The sequence below is a fragment of the Leptosomus discolor genome, chromosome 17 (genome assembly GCF_034619465.1).
Source record: "Leptosomus discolor isolate bLepDis1 chromosome 17, bLepDis1.hap2, whole genome shotgun sequence".
Classification (NCBI taxonomy): domain Eukaryota; kingdom Metazoa; phylum Chordata; class Aves; order Leptosomiformes; family Leptosomidae; genus Leptosomus; species Leptosomus discolor.
Window position 1 is genome coordinate 16197633 of NC_141407.1, and position 22651 is coordinate 16220283.

The 22651-nt window shown below is 54.8% G+C and overlaps 1 protein-coding gene across 1 annotated transcript; it reads right to left on the minus strand.

Annotated features, from left to right (window-relative positions):
- Nucleotides 1–7677: 7677 nt before the first annotated feature.
- EEF1A2 (eukaryotic translation elongation factor 1 alpha 2) lies at nucleotides 7678–20404 on the minus strand. The gene is made up of 7 exons (XM_009952466.2): nucleotides 20261–20404; nucleotides 16247–16426; nucleotides 14890–15186; nucleotides 10555–10705; nucleotides 8844–9100; nucleotides 8523–8757; nucleotides 7678–7805 (listed from the first exon to the last, which is right to left on the minus strand). Exons 1-7 carry the CDS (start codon nucleotides 20402–20404, stop codon nucleotides 7678–7680), a joined length of 1392 nt encoding a protein of 463 aa, XP_009950768.1.
- Nucleotides 20405–22651: the final 2247 nt, after the last annotated feature.

A 22651-nucleotide genomic window follows, 5' to 3' on the forward strand; every position in this document is an offset into this window, starting at 1 on the left:
GGGGCAGCTAGGGGTGGGTCAGCCCCTGGGATGAGTAGGGAAATGGGGTGTGATGTACTGCCCGGGGGAGGGTCTCTGCAAGCAGGAGGGGGGCAGCATAGGGAGCAACGGTACCTATGGCTTTAGAGATGCAGCAGCTCCAAACCTGCATGGAGGAAATACTTGGTTTTGTTGCACACTTTTTTTTTCTGGTTTTGGGGTTTTTTTTTCTTGCTGAAATGGCAAAATCTCCAGGTTTGTCAAGCAAGACAGCGGAACTCAATCACTAAAATACTGAAAAGCTTTAAGGCTAATGATTTTATCCCTTCATTATTGAAAGAGAGATTTTAAAAAACCTTCTAAATGTAAAAATCTGCTTTCCAATCTTTTCATGTGGCTTTTCTTCTTTTCAAAACTGTTAAAGGGAAGATTAGGTTTTGGTTTTAATTAACAGGGTTGCTTTCGATCAATGTTCCAGGTTAAAAAAATGCAAGTATTCTGTTGGGGAACTGCCAGGCTGTCCCGGTTGTGTCTATGCTCCTGCCTCTGTCACAGCATAGCGTGTCATAGGCAAAGAAAAATTCTCGAAGTAACTAAATCCTTAGTTTCCCTGTGCCGTGAGCTTTTGCTGCAGGCTTGCTTCAGTCTTTCAGCCTGGACACCCGGGAAATCAAGAGAACATGAAGGGACAAGAGTTTATGATTTATTTATCTTTAACCTGAGGTCCTAAGGAAAGCTGATGTATGTGCATCTGCCTCTCTCTTCCCTCCTTCCTAACTGCAGAGCTTTTGGGCAATTTTTGTCTTGGTTCCTTAAAGGTATGGGCGACATTTCAGATCATCCCCTCTCTGATCACATATTTTCACTTGTAGCAGAAACCCTGAAGCCTCCCTGCTGAGGGAGATGGTGATGCATGCACACAGCTGTATTGGCCATCAGAGAACCCACCCATGACTTCTGAAAACACAGATTCAAGGAAAATGGGACCCCTCCCCTCTGTTTCTGCTGCTCATGAAAATGTAGGCTCCTTTTGGATCCCATGTGGGGAGCTCTGGAGGGGCAGCGAGCCTCTGCTAAGTATCTCAGTGCCTGGGTATTTGACAAGGCAGGCAGGAGCCAGTCTGAGGGGCAGGTTCCCGCCGGTGAAGCCAATGCTGTGTCTGCAGGGTGACATTTCCTCGCTTCTAGCCTTATTTTCATGCAGCCCCTGTTTTGTTCTCGCAACTTTGTCTTGCTCACGTCGGTCCAAAGGACGTTCCTGTCCTTTGGGCATCCGGATGTTCTGGCTGTGCCCGCAAAACACCTCATTCAGCATCTCTGTGTGCACGGGCAGAGCAGGGGAGGGCGGTTTTAAAAATGAGCTGTGTTTCTAGCCTGACAGCGAGCTGCCGGCTGGCAATGGCTCCGCTGCCCAGGCCACCCTGCAAGAGCGACTTCATCTCCACCTGAAGATGCGGTCAGCCTCAGCCACTCCTCCCTGTCCCCCCTCTCCCGCAGGTTTCCCAGGGTCCCCGTGGAGATGTATGGCCGGAGGTGTCCTGAGGCACCAAAGCGTATTGACCTGCAGTGGCACGCTTCCCTCGCTGCAATTGCTTTAATGGGAAACGCTCAGAGCATCCAAGATGCCGATGCAGCTCCGTTAATCACAGCCACCTCCCGCCTGGCACGGGCTCCCCTCGCTCATCACCACGATGCTGCAGGTCGGTGCCAGAGGAAAAGTCCACACTGTGCCCTTGGAGCTGGCACACATCAGAGAGGATCTTCCCATCCATCCTGCTGATGGGTGAGCGGTGCCAGGGGCTGGCACAGACCATGAACCCCCCTGTTACACCCACTCCACCCCAAAACACAGGCTCAGAAACCTGCAGACTTCGCTAAGTGGCTGCTGTCACGCCCATCATCTCCCCGCAGAGATGATATCTGGGCATCAGCCCCCCTGACTCTTTCCCCTTCTTGCAGCCCCATCCCAACGGCTGGCTGCTTCCAGACTCATCGCTCCTAAGTGCTCAGCGGGCAGGCGCTCGCTGCGGCTGGCTGGGATTGCGAAAAAGCATTTAGCAGATACAAGGCATGAAAATAGCACCAGAAAAGGGGTGATTAGAAATCATTTAGACTAGGCAAAAGCAGGCCATCCTAAATTTGCAGGCAGCCTGACACATGGAAGGCGTATTTGTGAACGGAGCTGAAATGAACTATTTGAAGATGCTGCAGTATCTCTGCGTAGCTGTGGCTAAATGATACCCGAGCACTCGGAGGCGGGCGGGCGGGAGGGGGGTGTCTGGCTGGGATCTTGTCCCTGGGCTGTGTTACAGCTTGGCTTTCTCCTTCAGATCAGCAATATCTTTGCACAGGGGTGAACGCACATGCCAAGAGGAGGACGGGGCACTGTGCATCGCCCTGGCCAGAGCCGCTGCTTTGTGCTCCCCCGGCCGCGAACGCACCTTGAACTCTCACCAAAAATGCGGATCTCAAGTGGGGGGATGCAGAGGGAGGTGGTTAAAGGAAATGAGGAAAAACCTCCCAGATTTGGTCCTTGACGTGTTCCAAAATGCTAGGGGGGAGTCTGGTTTGTTACCCTCCTCCCTGAATTTGTACCTCTCTAGGGCAGGATTTGGCCAAGGGCGGCTGGTGCACTTTGCGAATGGGGCAGAGGGGAAGCAGGATGGAGAGACGAGACCCACACAGTTGTGGGAGGTTCTCCTCTGCCTTGATCAGCTTTTCCCCCCCTCTTCTGATCTGGCCCATCATCTGTTTGCTGAGGAGGTTTACTCTGGGGGTTTTTACCAGCTTGCTGGAGAGAAAGCCAGTCCCAAGGATGAAAAGCCCAGCGAGAACAAAGCTCCTGCCTGCAGCTCTCCTTAGCCCTGCTGAGCCAGGCACTGCCTAGGCTGGGAGCCTCAACCCCATCTGCTCAGACCTGGATGCTCAGCACCGTCCAGATCTGCTCCGGCAAAGAGGCCAAGCCCAGCAACGTGGGCTGGGGAGAGGAGCAGCAGGGATTTATGGCCATGGCGGATGGAGAGCTGCACACTGGCTTTGCAAGGCGAAATGTGCTGTGAAACTGCCCAAGGAGAAGGCAAGTGGCTGCTGTTGGGACACAACCCTCAGGCAAAGATGTTGGTCAGTGGTGAACTCACTTTCCGAGGTTGCGTAGTCATGGGCTTCATGCGGCATCTTCCTCGTTCCATACGCATCATCCCACTCCACCATAGGTGATTCAGCATCTCCGTCACCAGCAGGCAATGGCAGGACCCACTTGGGTGATGCCCTCTGGTGATGCTGGTGTTCAGGGGGCTGGAATGTACCTTGGCCACCCTGGCACTCAGTGGTATCGGCTTCTGAGGTAGCAGGAATAGGATGGAGGGTCAGGAGATCTCTGCTTGGTCTTCCCCCATAGTGGAGTGCATTTTCAAATGCTATTGAAACGTTCCAGATGTCATCAAGACTTTTGAGTCAACACGAGACAGGCAGGACCTCCCTGCCCACGTGGGGTTAAGGTTCAGCAAAACATACTGGGAGACTGGTGACAGATGAAGGGAGCCATGGGAAAGGCCCTGCCTTGGCTGGAGTGGCTTTCTCACGCGTCCAAGCTGCCACGAGATGCTTCGTACCGGCATGCCGGGGACCAGCAGCCTGCCTGGAGACGTGCTGCCCATGCCGGGTCTCTGCAGGGATGTGCCCAGGCAGACGAGTGGTTGCGGCTGATGCTTTAACTCGTCTCCGAGCATGGAAGGGCAGCGGGTGGCTCAAATTCACCCAGCTCAGCATCTGCAGCATGGATTGCACTTGCACTCTTGCAAAAGCCTTATAAATTTTTTAAAGCAGCCCAAAGTGCCTGCTGAGTCGGCCAATCAGCTCCGGTGGATTAAGGAAACTTACCTTAAATTATTAACAGCACATAGCCAGACACGAGGCCCATGGGGTAGAGGTGGGAAAGGAGAAGTTACTCATTCCTCCTTCTCCAGTGGGTGCCGGGAGAGCAGCCAGCACCAGGCTGGGGATGGGTAGAGGTGTCCGTTCACTCCTTGGAAGATGGCCCCATTCGTGGGGTCTTCCCTTCTCCATCAGGAAACCCCCAACAAGGCACCAGTGCTATACTGTGTGGGGGGCGTGCTTGCGTTGTGGAGATGATGCCCCTTTTGGCAAGTGGATGTGGTCCACGTTCAGCCCCCCACGTACACCCACCCCTCCCTCTCCTTCCCTCTTCTTCCCAGCTCCATTTATTTCTCAAACAACCTCTTGAAGAGCTGATATACAAGCAGTACAGGAGAGCCATTCCTGATGCTTTTTGACTTTCCTACAACCTCTAGTATTTTTCCCCGACGAGCTTTAAATTTCAGGTAATACAATCACATTTGCAAACTCTGGTTCCCCAAAGAAATGACAATAAGCACTTTGCAGCTCCCGAGGCTGTACCCCTTGCTTCGCGACGGACTCGCTGCCTGCCAGGGCCAGGCTTTGCAGAGGTGGGACGTGGGGCTGGGTTTCCTCTCCTTGGCAGCTGCTCCAGAAGGACTTTGTCCTTGTTTCCACGAGATGGCATCGCTGAGACTGCTATGGAGGGGAAGCATCCACCGCGGCGTCTGCAGGGAGGACAGCGATGAAAAATGCCTCCCCCCAAAAAAAAAAAAAAAAAAAAGAAGCGGCTAGGAAAAAAAAAATGCATCTGAGTTCTTGGTTGTGAGGTCCCAGCACACCTGGCCATGGCAGGGAGGAACTAGAGGAGAAGTCGGTGTTTTAAAATGCATCTCACCAGCACAGCCCTACAAATCATCTGCCACGGGCTACACAACACCCACCTCCTTTCCCACGGTGCTGGTGGCTTTCGAATCATCTTGAGCTCGCTATAAGGTTTGCCAAAAGCCATCTGTGGCCCAGTTCAGGGTGACGTTGGGGTTGCTTAAAATGTTGGTAGAAACCCAAAAGGGGTCACCCACCCCAAACAAAGCATTGTTTCCAGAGTGCCTCTGTGCCCTGCAGGGTCAGACAACGATTTGCACATGGCAGGTCCTTGAACCAAAACCCGGGTCCACAATGAGTCTCCAAGCCCAAGGTTTGGGTGGGAGCAGGTTATGGCTCCATTGGATTTTGATTTGCGATCCCCAGAAGTTCAGCACACTTGTTTTTCATTTTTTTTTTTTGAACCTCGTGCTTTGAAGTGGTTCTAAATTTGAACATTTCTGTTTATTCTGGCTCTCTACAGAGCCTAACACAAACCTCCCCAAATGGGGGATGCTGCAGCTGCAGACATCTCACTTCAGGCCCTGTCTCTTCTTTCTGATCCTGCAGTTTACCTGGGGTACTAACTGCACTGAAATCAGGCTGAAAATTTGGACCTGCTGTGAGCCATGAGCAAGTTTGAGTTAAATCCTCTGGGGTTTATATTTTTCCTTTTCTGCAGCGACACCAGTAATTACCATACCCCTTGTGCATCGCTCCCCGAGCATCTTTCACAGCTCCCCTGGCATATTTCTATGGAAACGTAGCTGTGGTTTTGTCAAACTTGTTTTTGCTTTTAAAATAGCTGTAGAGGACCAGGTGCGGGTTTTGTGCCTGCTCTCCTCTGTCCCTCACCTGACCCCAAGGTTGTCCCCACCCCTGCTGTGCCAGGGACTGGCTTCCATTGGGGACCAGAGAGCTGGAGGTTTCTGAACGGCGTGGGAGGGATGTTCCCACAGGGGATCCTGCTCCTGCTGCTTTTAAGGATGGAGGAAAAACATGCACATGCTGATGTTCTCCTGTCCCTCTTGGAAATACCGAGGAAGAGGCACAAGTCTGCCACGCTGGCTAAAGGACAACGTGCCTCAGGAGCTGGGAAATGCAGCAGGAGCTCAAGATGAGATTAAACTATCAGTGGGAAAACAGCCTCTTCCAATGCTGTGCCTGGAGGGATCCCCAGGTCCCTTTCCAATTTGTGGCTGCGCCAAGGACATGGCACTTCATAAAGCCTAAATGCTCCAAAGACCTTGGGCGTCAAATCGATTTCTACGGATGAAGCTGGTGGCTGCTGGGGGTGTGAAGAGGGGTGAGGAGTGGTGGCCAGCGCACACAGGTTTGGGGAACGTGGCTCGGTGAGCCGGGCCTGCCGTCAGACGGGGACGTGGGATGGGGGCAGTTTTGGAGGAGCAGGCAAAGCCGTGGGATGGGGGCAGTTTTGGAGGAGCAGGCAAAGCCGTGGGATGGGGGCAGTTTTGGAGGAGCAGGCAAAGCCGTGGGATGGGGGCAGTTTTGGAGGAGCAGGCAGCAGCGGCTTGGCGCAGTGCTGTCTGTAATTCAGCTTGTCAGCTCCTTGAGGCTCTACCTGGGGGCACTCAGCACTGCTGAGTGTCACATGTAAATTAGGATCATTAAAGGCTCCTGCAACACAAACACTAATGAGGCTTGTGCCTCTGGAGCTCTCCTGGGAAGGACCTTGCATGATGCTGTCCTTCAGAGCACGGCGTCCGCTCCCAGCGCTGTGGCTTCTCCTAAAAGCCAAGTCATGAGCACAGACAACCTCAGGATGCCCCAGCACGCTGGGAACCTCACCTTCGAGGAGGAAACGTCCCTTGGAAATGTCCCCAGAGCACTGGGGTGAGGTGGGAGCAGCACCCTCACACCTCCTCCCTCCACCTCCCTGCCCCGCCGTACCACCTCCTGCTCCTCCCCGCGCTCAGTGCTCCCACCCTTTCCCCATCAAAGCTCCTGGCTGTTGGATTTTGCTCAGTCCTAACTACTCGGCAACCACAACCCTTTGGATCGGGGCAGCTGGCACAGGGTGGGGTGGGGAGAGGCGCAGACCTTGCCCCGGGCTGCAAGTTTGCAATGCGAGCCAAGACACCATTCTGGGTGAAGACTCTGATTTTTGGGAGCTTTTGGGGAGTCATGTCTGGGCTCCAGCACGTGGCTTCAGCTGGGGAGAAACATTCCTGTCATGTAGTTTGGAAAGGGCTGGGGGTTTCGCCATGTGTGAGGCAAAGAAAGGCGTAGAGAGAAGGCAGCCTTGGCCACTTCTCCCAAAATGGTGGGGTATTATAAAAAATAAAAGCCCCTTCCAGGAGGCACGGGGTATGCTATTTTCTCTCTTTAAATGGCATAACTTTAGGGGGCTAACTTAAGCTTAATACGCATGGAAAAAAATATAATAAAGGCCCCAAAAATCGATATTAGAGGGTTGAGCAGGTTTAGGAGAGTATAAAAACCCAGACTGCTGTAAAAGCAGCCCCTGCTTTAGGCTGGGGGAATCAGACGAGACACCTGCATCGGTCGAGGGGTGAGAGCTGGGGAAGGTGCAAAGCTCTCCTCCTTCCTCCAAATTTCCATCCTAGCCCTGCCTGTGCCCGTCCGCACCACCTGCTCTAAGTGGGACTACACAAACCCCACCAAAACCAGCCCTTCTTAATGACAGACGCACACACAGAGCTCCACACCTTTTGGGTTGGTTGGTTTGTTTTGTTTTTTTGTCTTTTTTGTTTGTTTGTTTGTTTTTTTCCACTGTGGATGTTGTACCAGTTTTATTGGTAAAATTAACATGAAGCCTCACAAACGCTGGAACATGCTTTTCCTTTTAAAGAATTTCCACTGGACCTTAATGGTGAGCATCCAGTCGTTGACATATAAACTCTTACAAGCTGATGTGCACACATGCGCCCGGGGGAGACGGTGGCAGCGTCCTGGTGTCAGGGATGGTTTCTGCGCGATGCACTGGGAGCCCACGATTCATTTGCCAGCCTTCTGGGCCTTCTGGGCAGACTTGGTGACTTTACCGGCCCCGCCGCTTTTCTTCTCCACGTTCTTGATGACGCCCACGGCCACGGTCTGCCGCATGTCACGGACAGCGAAGCGGCCTGTGGGATGGAGAGTGGAGGGGGACGTGAGTGAAACGCGGGCGCCTTGCCTTCCCTAAGGCTGAGCTCTCCTGGGGAGGTGACGGTGGGATCTGCACCCACCACTCGAGGTGCCGTGTGGTACCCCCGTCCTTGGAGCAGGTTCTTGCAGGAACAAGCCCTGAGCCATCAACCCATGCTCTGACCACCAAGCTAGCCCTGATGCTCCTCTCTGTTTAAATGACTGTTTATTAAACTTAAATCACATCTGCTCTCTGCAAGCTCCCGGCATTGCTAAAGCTTCCAGATGTGCGACATCACCCAAGGAAAGCCCGGCCCTACCCTGCATTGAAAAGTGACCTCTGCTGAGCAAATTCCTCTCTTTCTTCCCCTGACCAGTTGTGTTTTAGGGCAGAGATGGGGAAGCTGAAAAATGTTTCTGCATTCAGAAACTATCAGGGCTTAGTAACCTTGAAGGAAAGGTCCCGTTGCTCCCAGAGGGAAAACCCAGCCCTGCCTTTGGAAATCCAGCTCAGCAGAAAGCCCACCCCACCCCTAACACAGTTCGTGCATCATTTTGCACCCCCAGCACATGAGGGAGCAATAAAATGTCCTCAGCTCCCTCCCCAGTCTAACTGGGGCAATACTGGGAGAGGCTCAGTACGTCTGGTGTGAGCTCTACACTCATCGAGCTTTCACGCTCCTCCACAGGAGACCTCCAAAGAGCTGTTGCCTTACCAAGGGGTGGGTACTGGGAGAAGCTCTCCACACACATCGGCTTGCCGGGGATCATCTCCACGATGGCTGCATCACCCGATTTCAGGGACTTGGGGTTGTCCTCCAGCTTCTTGCCGGAGCGCCGGTCGATCTTCTCCTTCAGCTCGGCGAACTTGCAGGCGATGTGTGCGGTGTGGCAGTCGATGACGGGCGAGTAGCCGGCGCTGATCTGGCCGGGGTGGTTCAGGATGATCACCTGGGGGACAGAGCGGTGTCAGGGTAAGGCTGGGAGCTGGTGGACGGTGGCAAACCGTGTATGGTGGCACCACCAGCTCTGCTGACCTGGGATGTGAACTGTGCCGCCTCCTGCGGCGGGTCCGACTTGCTGTCCCCGCAGACATTCCCACGGCGGATGTCCTTGACGGAGACGTTCTTCACGTTGAAGCCAACGTTGTCGCCAGGCAGAGCCTCACTCAGGGCCTCGTGGTGCATCTCCACGGACTTCACCTCGGTGGTGATGTTCACGGGTGCAAAGGTGACCACCATGCCAGGCCGCAGGATGCCGGTCTCCACCCGGCCCACGGGGACTGTGCCGATTCCTGCAGGGACAAGGACAGAGCAGAGCAAAACGTAACCTGCTTGGCATATCCCTGGGCCAGAGCCTGGCTGCAGCAAAAGCAAGATATCTCCAGTGGTTTTCACCAAAAACAACATTTGCTTCTTGCCCCAAAAAAGCCAAGTTTTAGCTGCAAGATCAATATTAGGGTCTTCAAAAATACCATGAGTCCATCCTTTCTACCCAACATTTTGTCAAAAAGGAGTAACACCATAATCAGAAGGCCTTGAGCAATCCACGTGCCCTGAAAGCTCTTCCTTTGTGGCAGCTGTGGCATCTCCTGTATGGAGGACTGGGCACATCACAGCACGCGTGCAGCAACACACTCCACATCCCTGATGGCCACACCATCAGCATGGGATGAGGCCCAGCCGTGCCAGGGAGTGAGGGTGGCTTCTTAAATGAAGGGGACCTTTTACACCCTGTGTCATCAGGAAACTTCGAGAAAACTCACCTTTGGAGTCAGGTGAAGAATCATTAACAGAAACAACCTTGAAAAGAGGTTGGGGAGGTTGGCTGGAGCAATCTGCTCCTCCACATCCACCCTGCTGCCTCCAGCTCCCCCCCTTCCCACAGTGTCTCTGCTCTCTGAGGACCTGGCTCGTGGTAAAACCTTATCTCTCTGCTCCAGCTGAGCTAGGGGAGGACACAGACCTGCTCACCACCTTTCATCTCCATTGCAAACAAAAGACTGCTTTGAAAAGCCTGCTAAAACGCATGTTCAGTCACCGCCTGGTTTGTGCAGCGCACGTGTCCTTGGAAAAGTGTGGAAAAGGGCTGGAAATGGCTGTGCCTGCCTGATCCGGCAGCCGGGTGAGTCAGCAGGGCTGCCCGCTGCTGCCAGCAGGTCAGAGAGCTCACGGGGTATTTATAGCTCAGAAAAGCGTCCCCATCACCGCTCCAGAGGGAAAGGGAGACGCGCCAGCCGCTGCACCCCCTACATGGCTGGCACCACGGTCCAGCTCGGCAGATGGAGGTGCCGGTGATGGACACCAGCATTTGGGAAGCACGAGCAGACGGTGGCCAAGCTGACGCACACCAGCCTCACCAGTGGCCCTCCCTGCTGGTCTTGTCCCTCATCTGGGTCCCAGCACGTTTTTTGCTGCCTCCAACTTGACTTGCCAGCCGTGACCTCTGGGACACCCAAATTTGCACCCATTTTGGCATCGCGTGTTCCCTGGGGAGCGCTCACAAACCTGCTGCTCCTCTCCAGTCCCTGGGCAGTTTTGGGCATGTCTCCCCTCACCCCAGACGGCCCAGTCTCAAATGGGTTCTTTGTCCTGGAGCTACCACCCTCATCCCCAACATTATCTCCAGTTTGAAGAGTCCAATCCCTCCAGTTTCCCGATACCTGGAAAAGTCATTCCCAAATTCCCAAGGAACAAAGGCTCTGGTTAAAGCAGAGGGAAGAGGGACAGTGGCAAGGCTTTTGCTCACCTCCAATCTTGTAGACGTCCTGGAGGGGCAGGCGCAGGGGTTTATCTGTGGGGCGGGTCGGGGGCAGGATGGTGTCCAGGGCCTCCAAGAGGGACACCCCGCTGGCATTGCCTTCCTTACGCTCCACCTTCCAGCCTTTGAACCAAGGCATCTGGAAACAGAGCAGCAAGAACATGTGCTGAGTGTGCCTGTCCTCAGCACCCAGAGGTGATCTTAGAGAGACATCGCACCCGGACAACCTTCATGGAGTCAGTCCAACGTGTCCTGGCTTTACCTGCGGGCTGGGGAGCTCTTTCCACTCCACCAGCCCTGCAGGCTTATCTGCACCCCTTTGCTCAATCTTCCCTGCTCTCTTCTAGAAATGTGGAAAACATGCATTAACAGCAGAAAAGGATGGATTCAGTTAAAACCAGCAAATTCACGGCCCCCGTTTCCAACACCAACCCATGGATACCACACCAGCTGCCTGGATCCTGCCCTCCAGCAACGGTGCCTCCAGCACAGGGACCACAGGGTCTCCAGCCAAGTCCCAGCTACAAAACACCCAACCTTCAGTCCTGGGAACCAAGTTTCTTCAAGGCAAGCCCCAGACAGACACCTCCCCGCTCGCTCCTGCTCTCACCCCTCCAGGGTTTGGATTTTAAACCCTGGGTTGGGAGGATGCTGGAAACCCAGTGATTGCACTAGGGCTGCTGAGGGGCAGGATCATTTTTCACAGGTGCTGTCTGCTCCTGCCCCAGATAGGACCTTTGAAGCTAAAATTGTCCAGAAAAAAAGAGGCAGAGAGGTAGGGAAATGTGCTCAGCTGAGGTTGTGCTTTGATGCAGGGAACTGCAGTGCTTTCTTGGGGTGATGCTGTACATCTGGAAGATGTAGCAACGCCTGGAGTTTGCTGGCCAGAAAAAAATCAATCCTGGGTCTGAAACAAGCCTGATACAACAGAGATCAGAATCTGGAAGGTCATTCCCCCTTCCTCTGCACAGAGAGGTTTAAACTGTATTTTCCTGCTCAGATGCAAAACGCTGCCCGTGTCCCCCAGCTCCATCACGGACGTTATGGACGTGGCTTTTCCCTTAGGCACCAACACCAGTGGCACAGTGACTGGTATGGGGCTGGGGCTAGAGGTGAAACAGGACCCCCAAAGTGCCCCCAGTTTCACAGCCATCCCTGGAGGACACGGCTATGCCAAGGCTCGTTCCTATCTGTCAGTCTGCATCACTTTCAGGAAGGAGTGAGGGAAAGAGCCAGATCCAGCCAGGGAACTCAGCCTGCATCGAACACCTTCAGGTCTCTTCTTCGGAGAGTCACGTCCGACACCAATTGTCTTCCTTGGTGACAGTGGCAGGAGAAGCCTGGGGACACTTTTGCAGAGGGATCCTTCCCAGGGCACTGCAGCTATTGCTAGGCAGCCGGCCCCAGCACTGGGCTAACAGCTCGGCGAAAAGATAAATCCATCCAGCCGGTGACGGAGCCGCATGTGATGCGCAGGATGACTCAGACCTTCCCTCCAGCCTGCTGTCGCATGGCCTGAAACGCCGGGCAGGCACCCATGTCAGCAGCTGCCCCGGCAGCCACCTGCCCACGGGCTCTGCTCTCGAGGGTGACGGCCACCCATGTGCCCGCAGCTCCCGTCCCTCTGCCCCTGCACGGCTTGGGGACGTGGAGATACGGCAACCTCTGCCCCGTGATGCCTGGCTGTCAGAGCCGTCCTTTTTCCTTTTGATGCTTTCTCCAGAAAACTTCTGACATCCCAAGAATCAGATAAAGATGCACTTTGACACCTTCCGGGAGCAAACCCACTCTGAGAAACCTCGGCATGGCCCAAGGGTGGGAAACATCTGCAAAACCTGGTTTATGCTGCCTCCTAAGGCCACCCAAGTAAAACCTCTCTTATGTATTCCCCAAAGGCGTTTCCCAAAAAGCAATTCCTATTCCACCTCTCCTATGGCAAAAGCAGGATCCGACCAAACCCTGCAGCCAGACAGGCCAAGCAGCAGCCTCAAGCCCCCACAAATAACAGCTGAGCTCCAACTTTTTTGCAACCCAAGTGCAAAACACTTTACCTGCCTGTGAGCATCCCAACACGCTCACCCCATACACCCCAACACCGAGGCTGCAGCCCCAGGCCACCACGCTCCCTTGCACCGCAGATCAGGTGCATTTGGGTTGCAGCACCCCACGGGGTGAAAGTCTCCCAAACCACAGCGAATGGCCCAGTTCTGTCGTCTGCAGCAACAGGAAGCTGGCTTCTCGTAAAACCCCGTTTGCCAAAAAGCTCTCAAATGTCAAACTTTGAGGCAAGCACAGCCCAGGCGTCATTTTTTGCAGTTGGCCTTGGGCTGCTGTGCAACAGGGACGTGGGCTGGAGTCTCCCACTCAGAGCTGGCTCCAGCCTGATGTACAACTGCACCTCCTCTCGCTCGGAGGTGACAGGAGCTGCAGGGACATCATGGCTCTAACCCCCACTTTCTGATAAGTCCCCTGACAGACAGACTGACGAGTCACTTGACTGCCTTGTGCTTTAGTGAAACCCTGCCAGAAATTGCAAAGGAAAAAATCAGAGCTTTTTCGGGCGAGGAACAAGAGGAGAGATATCTCCACCAGCTTCCTGCTTGAGTTTCCTAGATGTGCTGCAATATGGGGAGGAGGATCCTGTCCCAAGCCGGCGTCCTGGCAAAGGCAGCATGGGGACCTCCCGAGGACCACAGCATGGGGAGAGCCCTGCACCCTCTCCAGCAAACCTCATGCTGATCCAGACCTCTGGCCAGACTTTCTTCCCAATTCCCCAGCTCAGGCAGCTCCTGGGAACCCACCCTGGTGCCAGCTGCCTCCTTATGGCAGAGGCATGAGTCATGTCGGCCCCTGCCTTCTCTCGGGCAGCGCATCATGCTGAGAACACGCTCTGAGACCCATCCAGAGGAAGAGGACCAGCAAGCCCCATCCCGCTCCGTGCCTCCCCTCCGCAGCCTATTAATAGGAGGATTGTTCGGGATCATCTTCCCAGCCCAGCAGCTGCTGACATTTGGAGCCTGTCTGATTTGAGGCACCCAGGAACTATTTGGCATGGCCGCAGCCGACCTTTATCCCAGCTCTGCTCCGCAGGGGACAGGAATCTCCCAAGCACCCCAAAAAATCCTTCCTTCCAAGCCAGCCCCAATTGCGCTGCCTTTCCCGTGCGAGGCGGTGAGCTGCATTTCATGACAGTGTGAGCTTGCGTTGCAGCACTCCTCTAGCTCAGGCTCGTGATCCCTGACCTCCCTCAGTTGCTGCTATACTCGGACGTTGCCTCCCTTGTCGTAGAGCCCTGACCCATAATCCACAGGTGAAGTCCTAAAGCCCCCTTAAGCATCAGATTTCCCAGTGGTTTCACAAGAGATTGCTGGGGGGTTCTGGTCTGAGCGATTTGCTCAAGGTCACCCAGAAGCCAGCAGGAGAGCAGGGACCTTCCTCTGGCCAAAACTTCCCAGCTCATCCTTTCTTTAGATGTCCAAAGATGGGGTAGCTTTTTCTTCAAAAAACCCAGTGTCGGAGTAACAACCGTTACTGACAGCCTGTCTGCCAAGAAGCCCCCATCCTTCTTCAAGCTCTTCTTTCTCCCCTGCTGTCATATGAAATAACGGCAAGGGCTCACCCAGAGCACCCTGCCTTTGTATCCCTGACATCCCCATCACCGGATGGGAGAGGCATTGTAAAAATCAACCGGACAAGCGGCAGCCCCAAATGGATACTCTAGGAAACCATGGTTTTGGCATGGGAAACCTGGTGCCTCCTCAAGAAAATGTCACCTTAAGGAGTGAAATCCCAGCACTGGAACCAGAGGTGCAGCCACCACAGTGGCATACAGCACGAATGGGAAAGGGGACCCGATACCCAACGTGAGGGAGCCTGGCTGCGCGGTGGGAGCCGTTCTGTGACCAGATCGTGTTATTTCCCTCAGAAAACAACGCCCTAAAACCACACATGATGTCCCTGCTGAGAGTGACAATTGCCGCGAGTGGCCCTAACGCCACCACGGGGTCTGACGATGTGAAACCTTCAAATCACATCCCTGAAGCAAAGCCACATAGACCATCTCCTGAAGACGCTCGTGTTTAGCCGCTGGGGTGTCTGGCCATGGGACAGCGACCAGCGTGCCCATGAACAGTGTGCCCATTCATCCCGGCTCGGCGCAAAGCAGAGCTACGTGACAACCACATCCGCGCTGGCAACACCGGGCGTTACGCCCAACGGGTGCATGAAACGTGCCCGCGCTTTTCAGAGCACGGAGATCAGCTTCGACTTGGATCAGGATAGTCGGGATGGGGGCGGGAAAAGCCGAACACAACACACACTTACATTGGGAGAGGGCTCCAGCATGTTGTCTCCATGCCAGCCTGAGATGGGCACGAAGGGAACTGTGGCTGGGTTGTAGCCGATCTTCTTGATGTAGGCGCTGACCTCCTTGACGATCTCATCGTAGCGTTTCTCACTGTACGGGGGCTCTGTGGAATCCATCTTGTTGATGCCCACGATGAGCTGCTTCACCCCCAGGGTGTAAGCCAGCAGGGCGTGCTCACGGGTCTGCCCGTTCTTGGAGATGCCGGCTTCAAATTCACCGACGCCGGCCGCAACAATCAGGACGGCGCAGTCAGCCTGGGAGGAGAGAGCTAATGAACTGCTTCTGCCCCAGAGAGCGCTGCTCCTGGTGACACCCCTGAGAGCTTCGAGTAAGTCCCAGAGGAACACTACTCAGAATAAGCATGGCTTGGACAGAATCCCTGCCAGCTGCTACCCATAACCCTGCTGATCTACCTCAAAACTGACCTAACTGTGTTATTTCAGACTTCCCAACTGTGTATGGGTTTGCAGCATGGGTTGGAAACCAGGGTGGATCCCTCCAGGTTGCATGACTCTTAACTAGAACCTCATCTTGATCATCCAGGGGTGCACAGACAAGGCTTTACCTAAAACCCTACTGAAGTCTTGCAGATAATCTCCCTGGGAGACGGGTGAGACTCCAGCCATGGAAACTGTGTTCCCCAGATTACTTCTGTACCCAGAGCACAGCAGAAGCTGCCTGGGTTTGACAGAAAGCCGTGTCCAGCCCAACTGGCATCACAACGGGAATCTTGCTGGGCAGGCAGTGAGGCTCATCAACCACAGGGAGACGCAGGAATGTCCTGCAGTGCCATGAGGGGAAACCGCCCTGGAAGGGCAGACCATTGAGTTTGGCAATATGATGTGGTTTATGGGACAAAGACAGCTATTTCAAGAAAAAGGAAGGAGAAAATATCCACGGAGTTTCCTTTAGCCAATAAAGCCTAAGGGATTGTTGGGAGTGTCTTGCATACCTCAGTTGGCTGAGGCTAAAATAATGTGGAGACATCCTCACACAGAGTCCTGTAGCTCACAGCATCCCACCTCCCAGGGAGGCCATATTCATCCTCACCTCCTCCAAGCAGGGGAAAAAGGGTGGAGAAACCATCTTTTCGTGCCCAAGGAGGCCCTTTCTCCCAGATACCCAGGGACGTGCCGGACCATAGTGTGCTGGCTTCCTTGGTGCTACCCAGCCTCTCAATGCTCCTTGATGTCTGCTGTCTCCACCACCCACCTCCAAAAGGACTCCAACAGCACCTACGTGACCTTGGGCTTCTCAGCAAGTTTCAGCTTCCCACCTCCAGCAGCCCCCCACCCCCTGGCCACCATTTCTCACCTGGGAGGTCCCAGTGATCATGTTCTTGATGAAGTCCCTGTGGCCAGGTGCGTCAATGATGGTGATGTAGTACTTGGTGGTCTCAAACTTCCACAGCGAGATGTCAATGGTGATGCCACGCTCACGCTCGGCCTTCAGCTTGTCCAGCACCCAGGCGTATTTGAAGGACCCCTTCCCCATCTGGCCAACACAAAGGCAAGAGCTGGTGTGAAACCCAAACCCATAGCACTGGTGCTGGTAACCCACCCTCCGGGGCACATCCCAGGCTCACGTAGGCAGAGGGTGACATTGCAAACATTGAAGGCAAAATTCCCTAAATTCAATGGCAGCCGTGGTCTATTTACTAATAGATGCAGGTGAAAGGAGATGTTGCTCTCAACACATTCCTCAACAGGATGGAGAAGAGGCTGGAAAAAGAGCTGTGGAGTGCGTGAGTGGGGCTGGATGGGCAGGAGCTGGAGCCAGTGACCTCCGAGGTCTCCTCCATGGAACGCCATAGTCCTGCACTACTGCTAGGAAACGATGCTGCTACAGAACTACAGAGCAATAGTGAAAATCTTCTTACTGTTGCATTTTCATCTATTAACTGAACCTGTGAGGCAGCTGGTTAGTGAGAGCGTGCTTTGGTGCACAAGTGAGCCCATAACCGATGGGGTGTAGGAGGGGAATGGGTTAAAAGAAAATGAAATGCAAGATGGTTGCTATGAGCAGAATAGAAACGTGATTGATTTTTTTGCCACAGTGTGCGAATTCACACGAAAAGCTACTGCGAGCTGCAGCCAGACCAACTGTTGTTGCCAAATGGCCAAAATCTCAGCCAACATTTTAATGCATAAAATCATGCTGGGTGAGATTAGCTACAGTAAATCTCTCCGCCCTGTGATAAAGCACATTCCTTGGTAAAACCACAACGTCATTTCTGAACCGCTTTCTCTTTTGGGTCGGTGTCCTTTGACATCATGCCGTCAGGGAGAGCTGGACTTCCCCCCCCCCCCCCCGCCCCCCAGCACAGAGATGGTCCTCCCAGTTTGAGCTGGGATCCTGCTGATGTGGAGATGGGCCAGGACAAGACCACCCCTTGCTGACCGCACTGTGTGCTGGGGCAGTCTGGGGAGCCTGGCTGAAGCAAAGGGTTAATGGGCATTGATCGGCAGCTCTTGGCCTCAGATGCAAGGGGTTGGGTTTTTAAGACGGAAAACAGAATTTAGGTCATTTGTGGATGATTTAATGGGCTCCTACCACCGGGCAAGGACGGAGCTGCGATACCCCGCTTCCATCCATCCCGGTGTTCTCTGCAACCGTGGTTTCTTCTGGAGTATCAATGCCTAAAATTAATTCTGGCCAATTATAAGTCACTGGCCCCCGGGGAAGAGCTTCCCGACTGCAGGCAGCGATGCTCCTCGCCAAGAAGGCCAACGGCAACCTCCCGTCTGAACCTGCCCTGCCCACACCATGCCTGGGGGCTGCTCTGCCCCCCCCCCCGCTCCCACGCTCCAGCCCCGCACCCGGCCGGCACCAGGAATGAACAGTGCTGGCCCCTTTACGTAACCGCCGAGCGCTGCGATGACTTTGCAGCTCGCTCTGGAGGATTAGGGGCACAATCCTAAAGCCAGGGGCAAGCCTCCCCCTCCTCGGAGGGGATGCTGGGTCGAGAGGGCGATGCCCCATCCCCGCTGGGAGCTCTCGAGCCTGCAGGAAGGGCAGTCGTGGGGAGGGGGGGTGGTGGGGTGGAAAAATCCAGAATCAAATCTCTGCTCCTAAGCATCCTCCTGGCATCTGGCTCAGTGAGGGGGGCAGAGCAGGAGCTCAGAGGTTAACCCTTTCCAGCACGCACATTGAGGCCCTCTCTTGCCAGGGGAGAAAGGAGGGGGTTGTTACGGCGTGCCCATTTACTGCTGGAAACGGTGAAGGTACACCGAGGAACGGTGCGCTTTGTGCCATGCATTAATAACGGCTGGTTCTTAGGCAGGAGCTCAATCAGCACATCCCACAGCCTTTCACCCATCGGCAGCCTATTCCTTCACTTCTGGATGGGGAAACTGAGGCACGGAGCAGACCCCCCCCTGGCTCTCCTGTGGGAGCTGAGTGGGAATCGGCACCTCATCGCAGGCGACCACGTCCATGCACACAAACAGCCAGTCATCTCGTGTGAAACCCCCCCCCCGCCCCCCAGAACTCAGCATCACATGTAACTTGAAGACAAATGAGATCCTTTATTTAGCCAACAGTTTCCCTCCTTTCACGGGGCATATTCTGTTACCCAGAGCTGTTGTTGAAAAAACCCAGGGTATTATCTAGCTTTGCACAATACCTTCCCTGTTCAGCGCCAGAAACAGCCTGATTTTCCTTGATCGAACCCCAGCGGAGGGACAGCTTTCTATTCGGAGACCACAAATGCTGATTTTTTTTAGAAGAAAAATAAATAGATCAACTCTTCTTTTGGAGGTACTGTTACAATTACCTCGAGTCAAAAGAAAAAAAGAAAAATCCTCGCTCTTTTCTCTTAAAATAAAAATGATCAGACCCTGGGGTTTTTTTTTTTTTTTTGTTGGCTTTTTGGGTGCACGCAGGCCTCCATTTCCTGCGAATGCCACCTAATGGAAGAAAACCCTTCCCCAGCCCTGCACCAGAAAATGGAGGCTGTAAGCTCAGTCAATAGGCTATTAATAGCAGCTTCTAGTCCCCGCGTATTCTGGCAAGTCAGTGAAAGTGGCTGTTCAATTAAAATAGCCGCAATCGCATCGACGATAACCTACTCACGCCATACCCGAGCTGTAGGTAAAGGGGGGAAACACATGGAGGGATACGAGCTGGGGATAAAAGAGGGGGGAGAGACCATTTTGTACGAAGGAAGAAGCTCTTCGCTGAAGGGCTGGAAAAAAGGGCCGAGAGCGAGGCAGGAAAATGGGCGGTTTAGCTCGATGCAACCAGCAAATTCAAAGGGTTACGACAGACAGACAGAGAGCAAGGCATCTAACCAAGAGTGGCAGTCCTGAAAACCTTTTTTTTTTTTTTAATTTCCCCTCATTGAAATGTGGGATCTTGTCCAGAATAAAAAAAAATTAATAATGGAGGGATATCTGCATTAAAGATTCCTGGAACGATGACGACAAGCCATCATCTGAGAGACCAGATCTGCCCTATCAATAACACAGCCAGGCTTTTCCTGGCTCGCCCACCTCTCTAGAATTTACCATCATTAAATTCTGAGAGATTCCAAATCACGTTTTTCTTCGCAAGATTATTTCTTCCTCTTTAATCTCTGTGTTTGCCACATTATTGGGTGGTACTTTACTGTGTGACAGCCTGCTAAATACACGAACCATTAAATTGCTATAAATGCCACCATTATAGGAGTTAAACAAAAGAATTTAACTTAAATGCTCATGCTTCTTGCCAGCTCTTCTATATTAAAGGCTACCAATCAAGCTACACATCAGACCACCTGCCTGAGAAAAATGGGAATCGGGGTTCCTAACAAACCGGATCAAAGGCGTGATCCAGCTGATACTGCACCTTGTCCCCAGCAGGCACTGGAAGCAGATGCTTCAGAATGAAATTCAGAGCGCCCTGCACTAGGCAGAGAGGGATTATCAGGTTTTCCTCCTCATGCACAATATTTAGAAGCAATTTCATGCCCTGAAGCACCACGGTTTGAGGCCTTTCCAGAATTCTGGTGACGACCGCCGGTTCCCTAACCCATCTTGCAGTCCTCGCCCTGCCCCTGCCCTCATTAACAGCCCACGGAAGGGAGTCCCCCAGCTCCAGAGAAGAGGGTGGCGAGCGCCCAGATGGCCTATTTTCCCAAGGCCAGAGAAGTCGGGAAGACCCAGGGGTGCAGAGGGAAAAAAACACAGATGGGAATAAAGGAAGAAAGAGAAGGTACGAGAAAGGCAGTGCCAGGAAAAGGGAAATATTGCCCGTGGGACGCTGGTGGGACATCAGCGTGGAGCACCCCTGCGGGTGGGATTGTGGGGTGGGGTGGGGGGGCACGCTGAGGGACGGGCTCCTCACCTCGGCAGCCTCCTTCTCAAATTTCTCAATGGTCCTTTTGTCAATGCCCCCGCATTTGTAGATGAGGTGCCCGGTGGTGGTGGATTTCCCAGAGTCCACATGCCCAATGACGACGATGTTGATATGCGTCTTCTCCTTCCCCATGCTGGTGGGCTACGTGGGGCTGGCCGGGGTGGGTGGCGATGGGGAGGGCTGTGGGAACGCAGCTGCGTTTTTGGGGAGGCTGCAGGGGAAGAGGCAGGCGTGTCAAAAGACCCCCCCGTGACAGCACCCTCCCAGCCCGTCGGGGATGGCTCTCCTCCCCTCGCCCCACCTTCCTGCTGGACCACGCGCCCCATCCCAGCCGGAGGTGCCCGGCTTTGTCTGGCAGCTCTGCCCACACTGGGACGGAGCCAGCTTGCCCTCGGAGGAGGAGGCCAGCCGGGCTATTTCTGGCCGCCACGTCCAGCCTCCAAGTCTCAGCAAGAGATCGCATTTATCAGCGTCTTGCCCTCCACCACCCTCCTGGAGACCCCCAGTTCCCAGGGCTACGTCATCGGTGCCTCTAAGGTGCCCTTCCTCCCCGGAAAACCTTCCTCCAGCTCAGGGCTGGCTGCTCCCGCTGCCTTCTCGGTCTTTCCAAACCTGAGGGCATCTCCTCCATGTTGTGGGTGCCCTGGGAGGAGCCGTGGGTGCCCGTCCCTGCAGGCTGCCCTCGCCACTCCCAAGCTGTGCACGGTTTGGGTGACAACATGGTGTCGGCAAAACGGGACGGACAAAAATAGCCCTCGCCTGCTCCCCCGAGCAGGGCTGCAAATAGCGGGGCTGCCGAAAGCTCGGCGGCACGGGCTGAGCCTGCAGTGGGGGGGTTCGTTATATTTTGCTGCCGGGAATCTGGATGAAACAGAGGGAAAAGGGCTAAAAACGCAAGTCGATATATCCAGGGAGCTGTTCTGGCATCTCCCCGCGTTACCATGGCTCTGCAGCTGCTACACAATCCCGGCACAATTAAGGGCTTTAATTTGACGTCTAATAAAATCCAATTTTACGAATCTGCCCATAAAAGTAAAGGAGGTCAGGAGGAGTTTGCCGCTCTAATAGCGATTCAGTCATGCGGGCGAGCACATCCCCCGTGAAAAGCCTCTCCGGGCCCCGTCCCTCCGCTGCCCTTGAACAGCTCCAGTCCGGATCTGGCCATTTTGCAGCTCCTGCCCCCGGCAGCGCCCAGCCCTGGGTGCGGGTCCCTCTCCCAGGATGGGAGATGCGGGGTCGCTTGGGAAACATTTTTTGGGGGGGGTTGGTTGGTTGGTTGGGTTTTCCCCCCCAAAGAGCTAAAGGCTGGGGGTGGGGGAAAGAGGGAAAGGGTTTTTTTTCCCCCCCCACCTGCGGGAAGAGGCACCTGCGGGATGAAGGAATGGCCCAGCCCCATCCTCTCCCTCCCTCCCCGGGGGTCCTCCCTCCCCACCCCAGGGACCAGCAGCACCCCGTGCACCCCCAGCCCACGGAGGGGGGTGGTGTGGTGTGGTGTGTGTACCGAACCTCCGCAGCCCTTGGGGAAGAGCAACACCCAAAAAAAAAAAAACCCCAAAAAACCCAAACCCCAACAACCTGAGTTCCCCCCCGCCCGCCCCCCGCAGCGGCCCCATCCCGGTGCGGCCCGGGGGGGGGGGCCCGGGAGCTCTTACCGGAGCGGCGGTCGGGGCGGCAGAGGCTGCCAGCTTGGGCTCCGGCGGCTTTATCTCCCCGGGAGGGGCCCCCCACCTATTGACGGCGGCAGCGCAATGCAGCGACCCCCCCGCACTACGGCAATGCGGTACCGGGCGGGGGAGGAGGAGGCGCGCCGCGGGGAGGAGGAGGAGGAGGAGGAGGAGGAGGAGGAGGAGGAGGAGGAGGGAGGGAGGGAGGGAGGGAGGGAGGAGGGCGAGGCGGGGGGACGGGGCTGGGAGAGAGGGAAGGTGGAGGGATGGGAGGAATGGAGGGGTGGAAGGTGGAGGGGATGGGAAGGAGGTGGAAGGATGGGTGATAAGGGGGGGGGGGGGAGGAAGATGGGAGAAGCGGAGGGAGAGGTGGGGGGAGAGATGGAGGGGTGGGAGATGGAGGGGATGGGAAGGAGGTGGAAGGATGGGTGCTAAAGGGAGGGGAGGAAGATGGAAGAAGCGGAGGGAGAGGTGGGGGAGAGATGGAGGGGTGGGAGATGGAGGGGATGGGAAGGAGGTGGAAGGATGGGTGCTAAAGGGAGGGGAGGAAGATGGGAGAAGCGGAGGGAGAGGTGGGGGGAGAGATGGAGGGGTGGGAGATGGAGGGGATGGGAAGGAGGTGGAAGGATGGGTGCTAAAGGGAGGGGAGGAAGATGGGAGAAGCGGAGGGAGAGGTGGGGGGAGAGATGGAGGGGTGGGAGATGGAGGGGATGGG

Coding starts and splice junctions, on each gene's coding strand:
- EEF1A2 (XM_009952466.2), bottom strand. CDS start 20,404: ATGGGGAAGGAGAAGACGCATATCAACATCGTCGTCATTGGGCATGTG. Junction 15,187..16,246: donor TGATCACTGGGACCTCCCAG/GTGAGAAATGGT, acceptor CTCTCCTCCCAG/GCTGACTGCGCCGTCCTGAT. Junction 8,758..8,843: donor CGGCACAGTTCACATCCCAG/GTCAGCAGAGCT, acceptor TCTGTCCCCCAG/GTGATCATCCTGAACCACCC.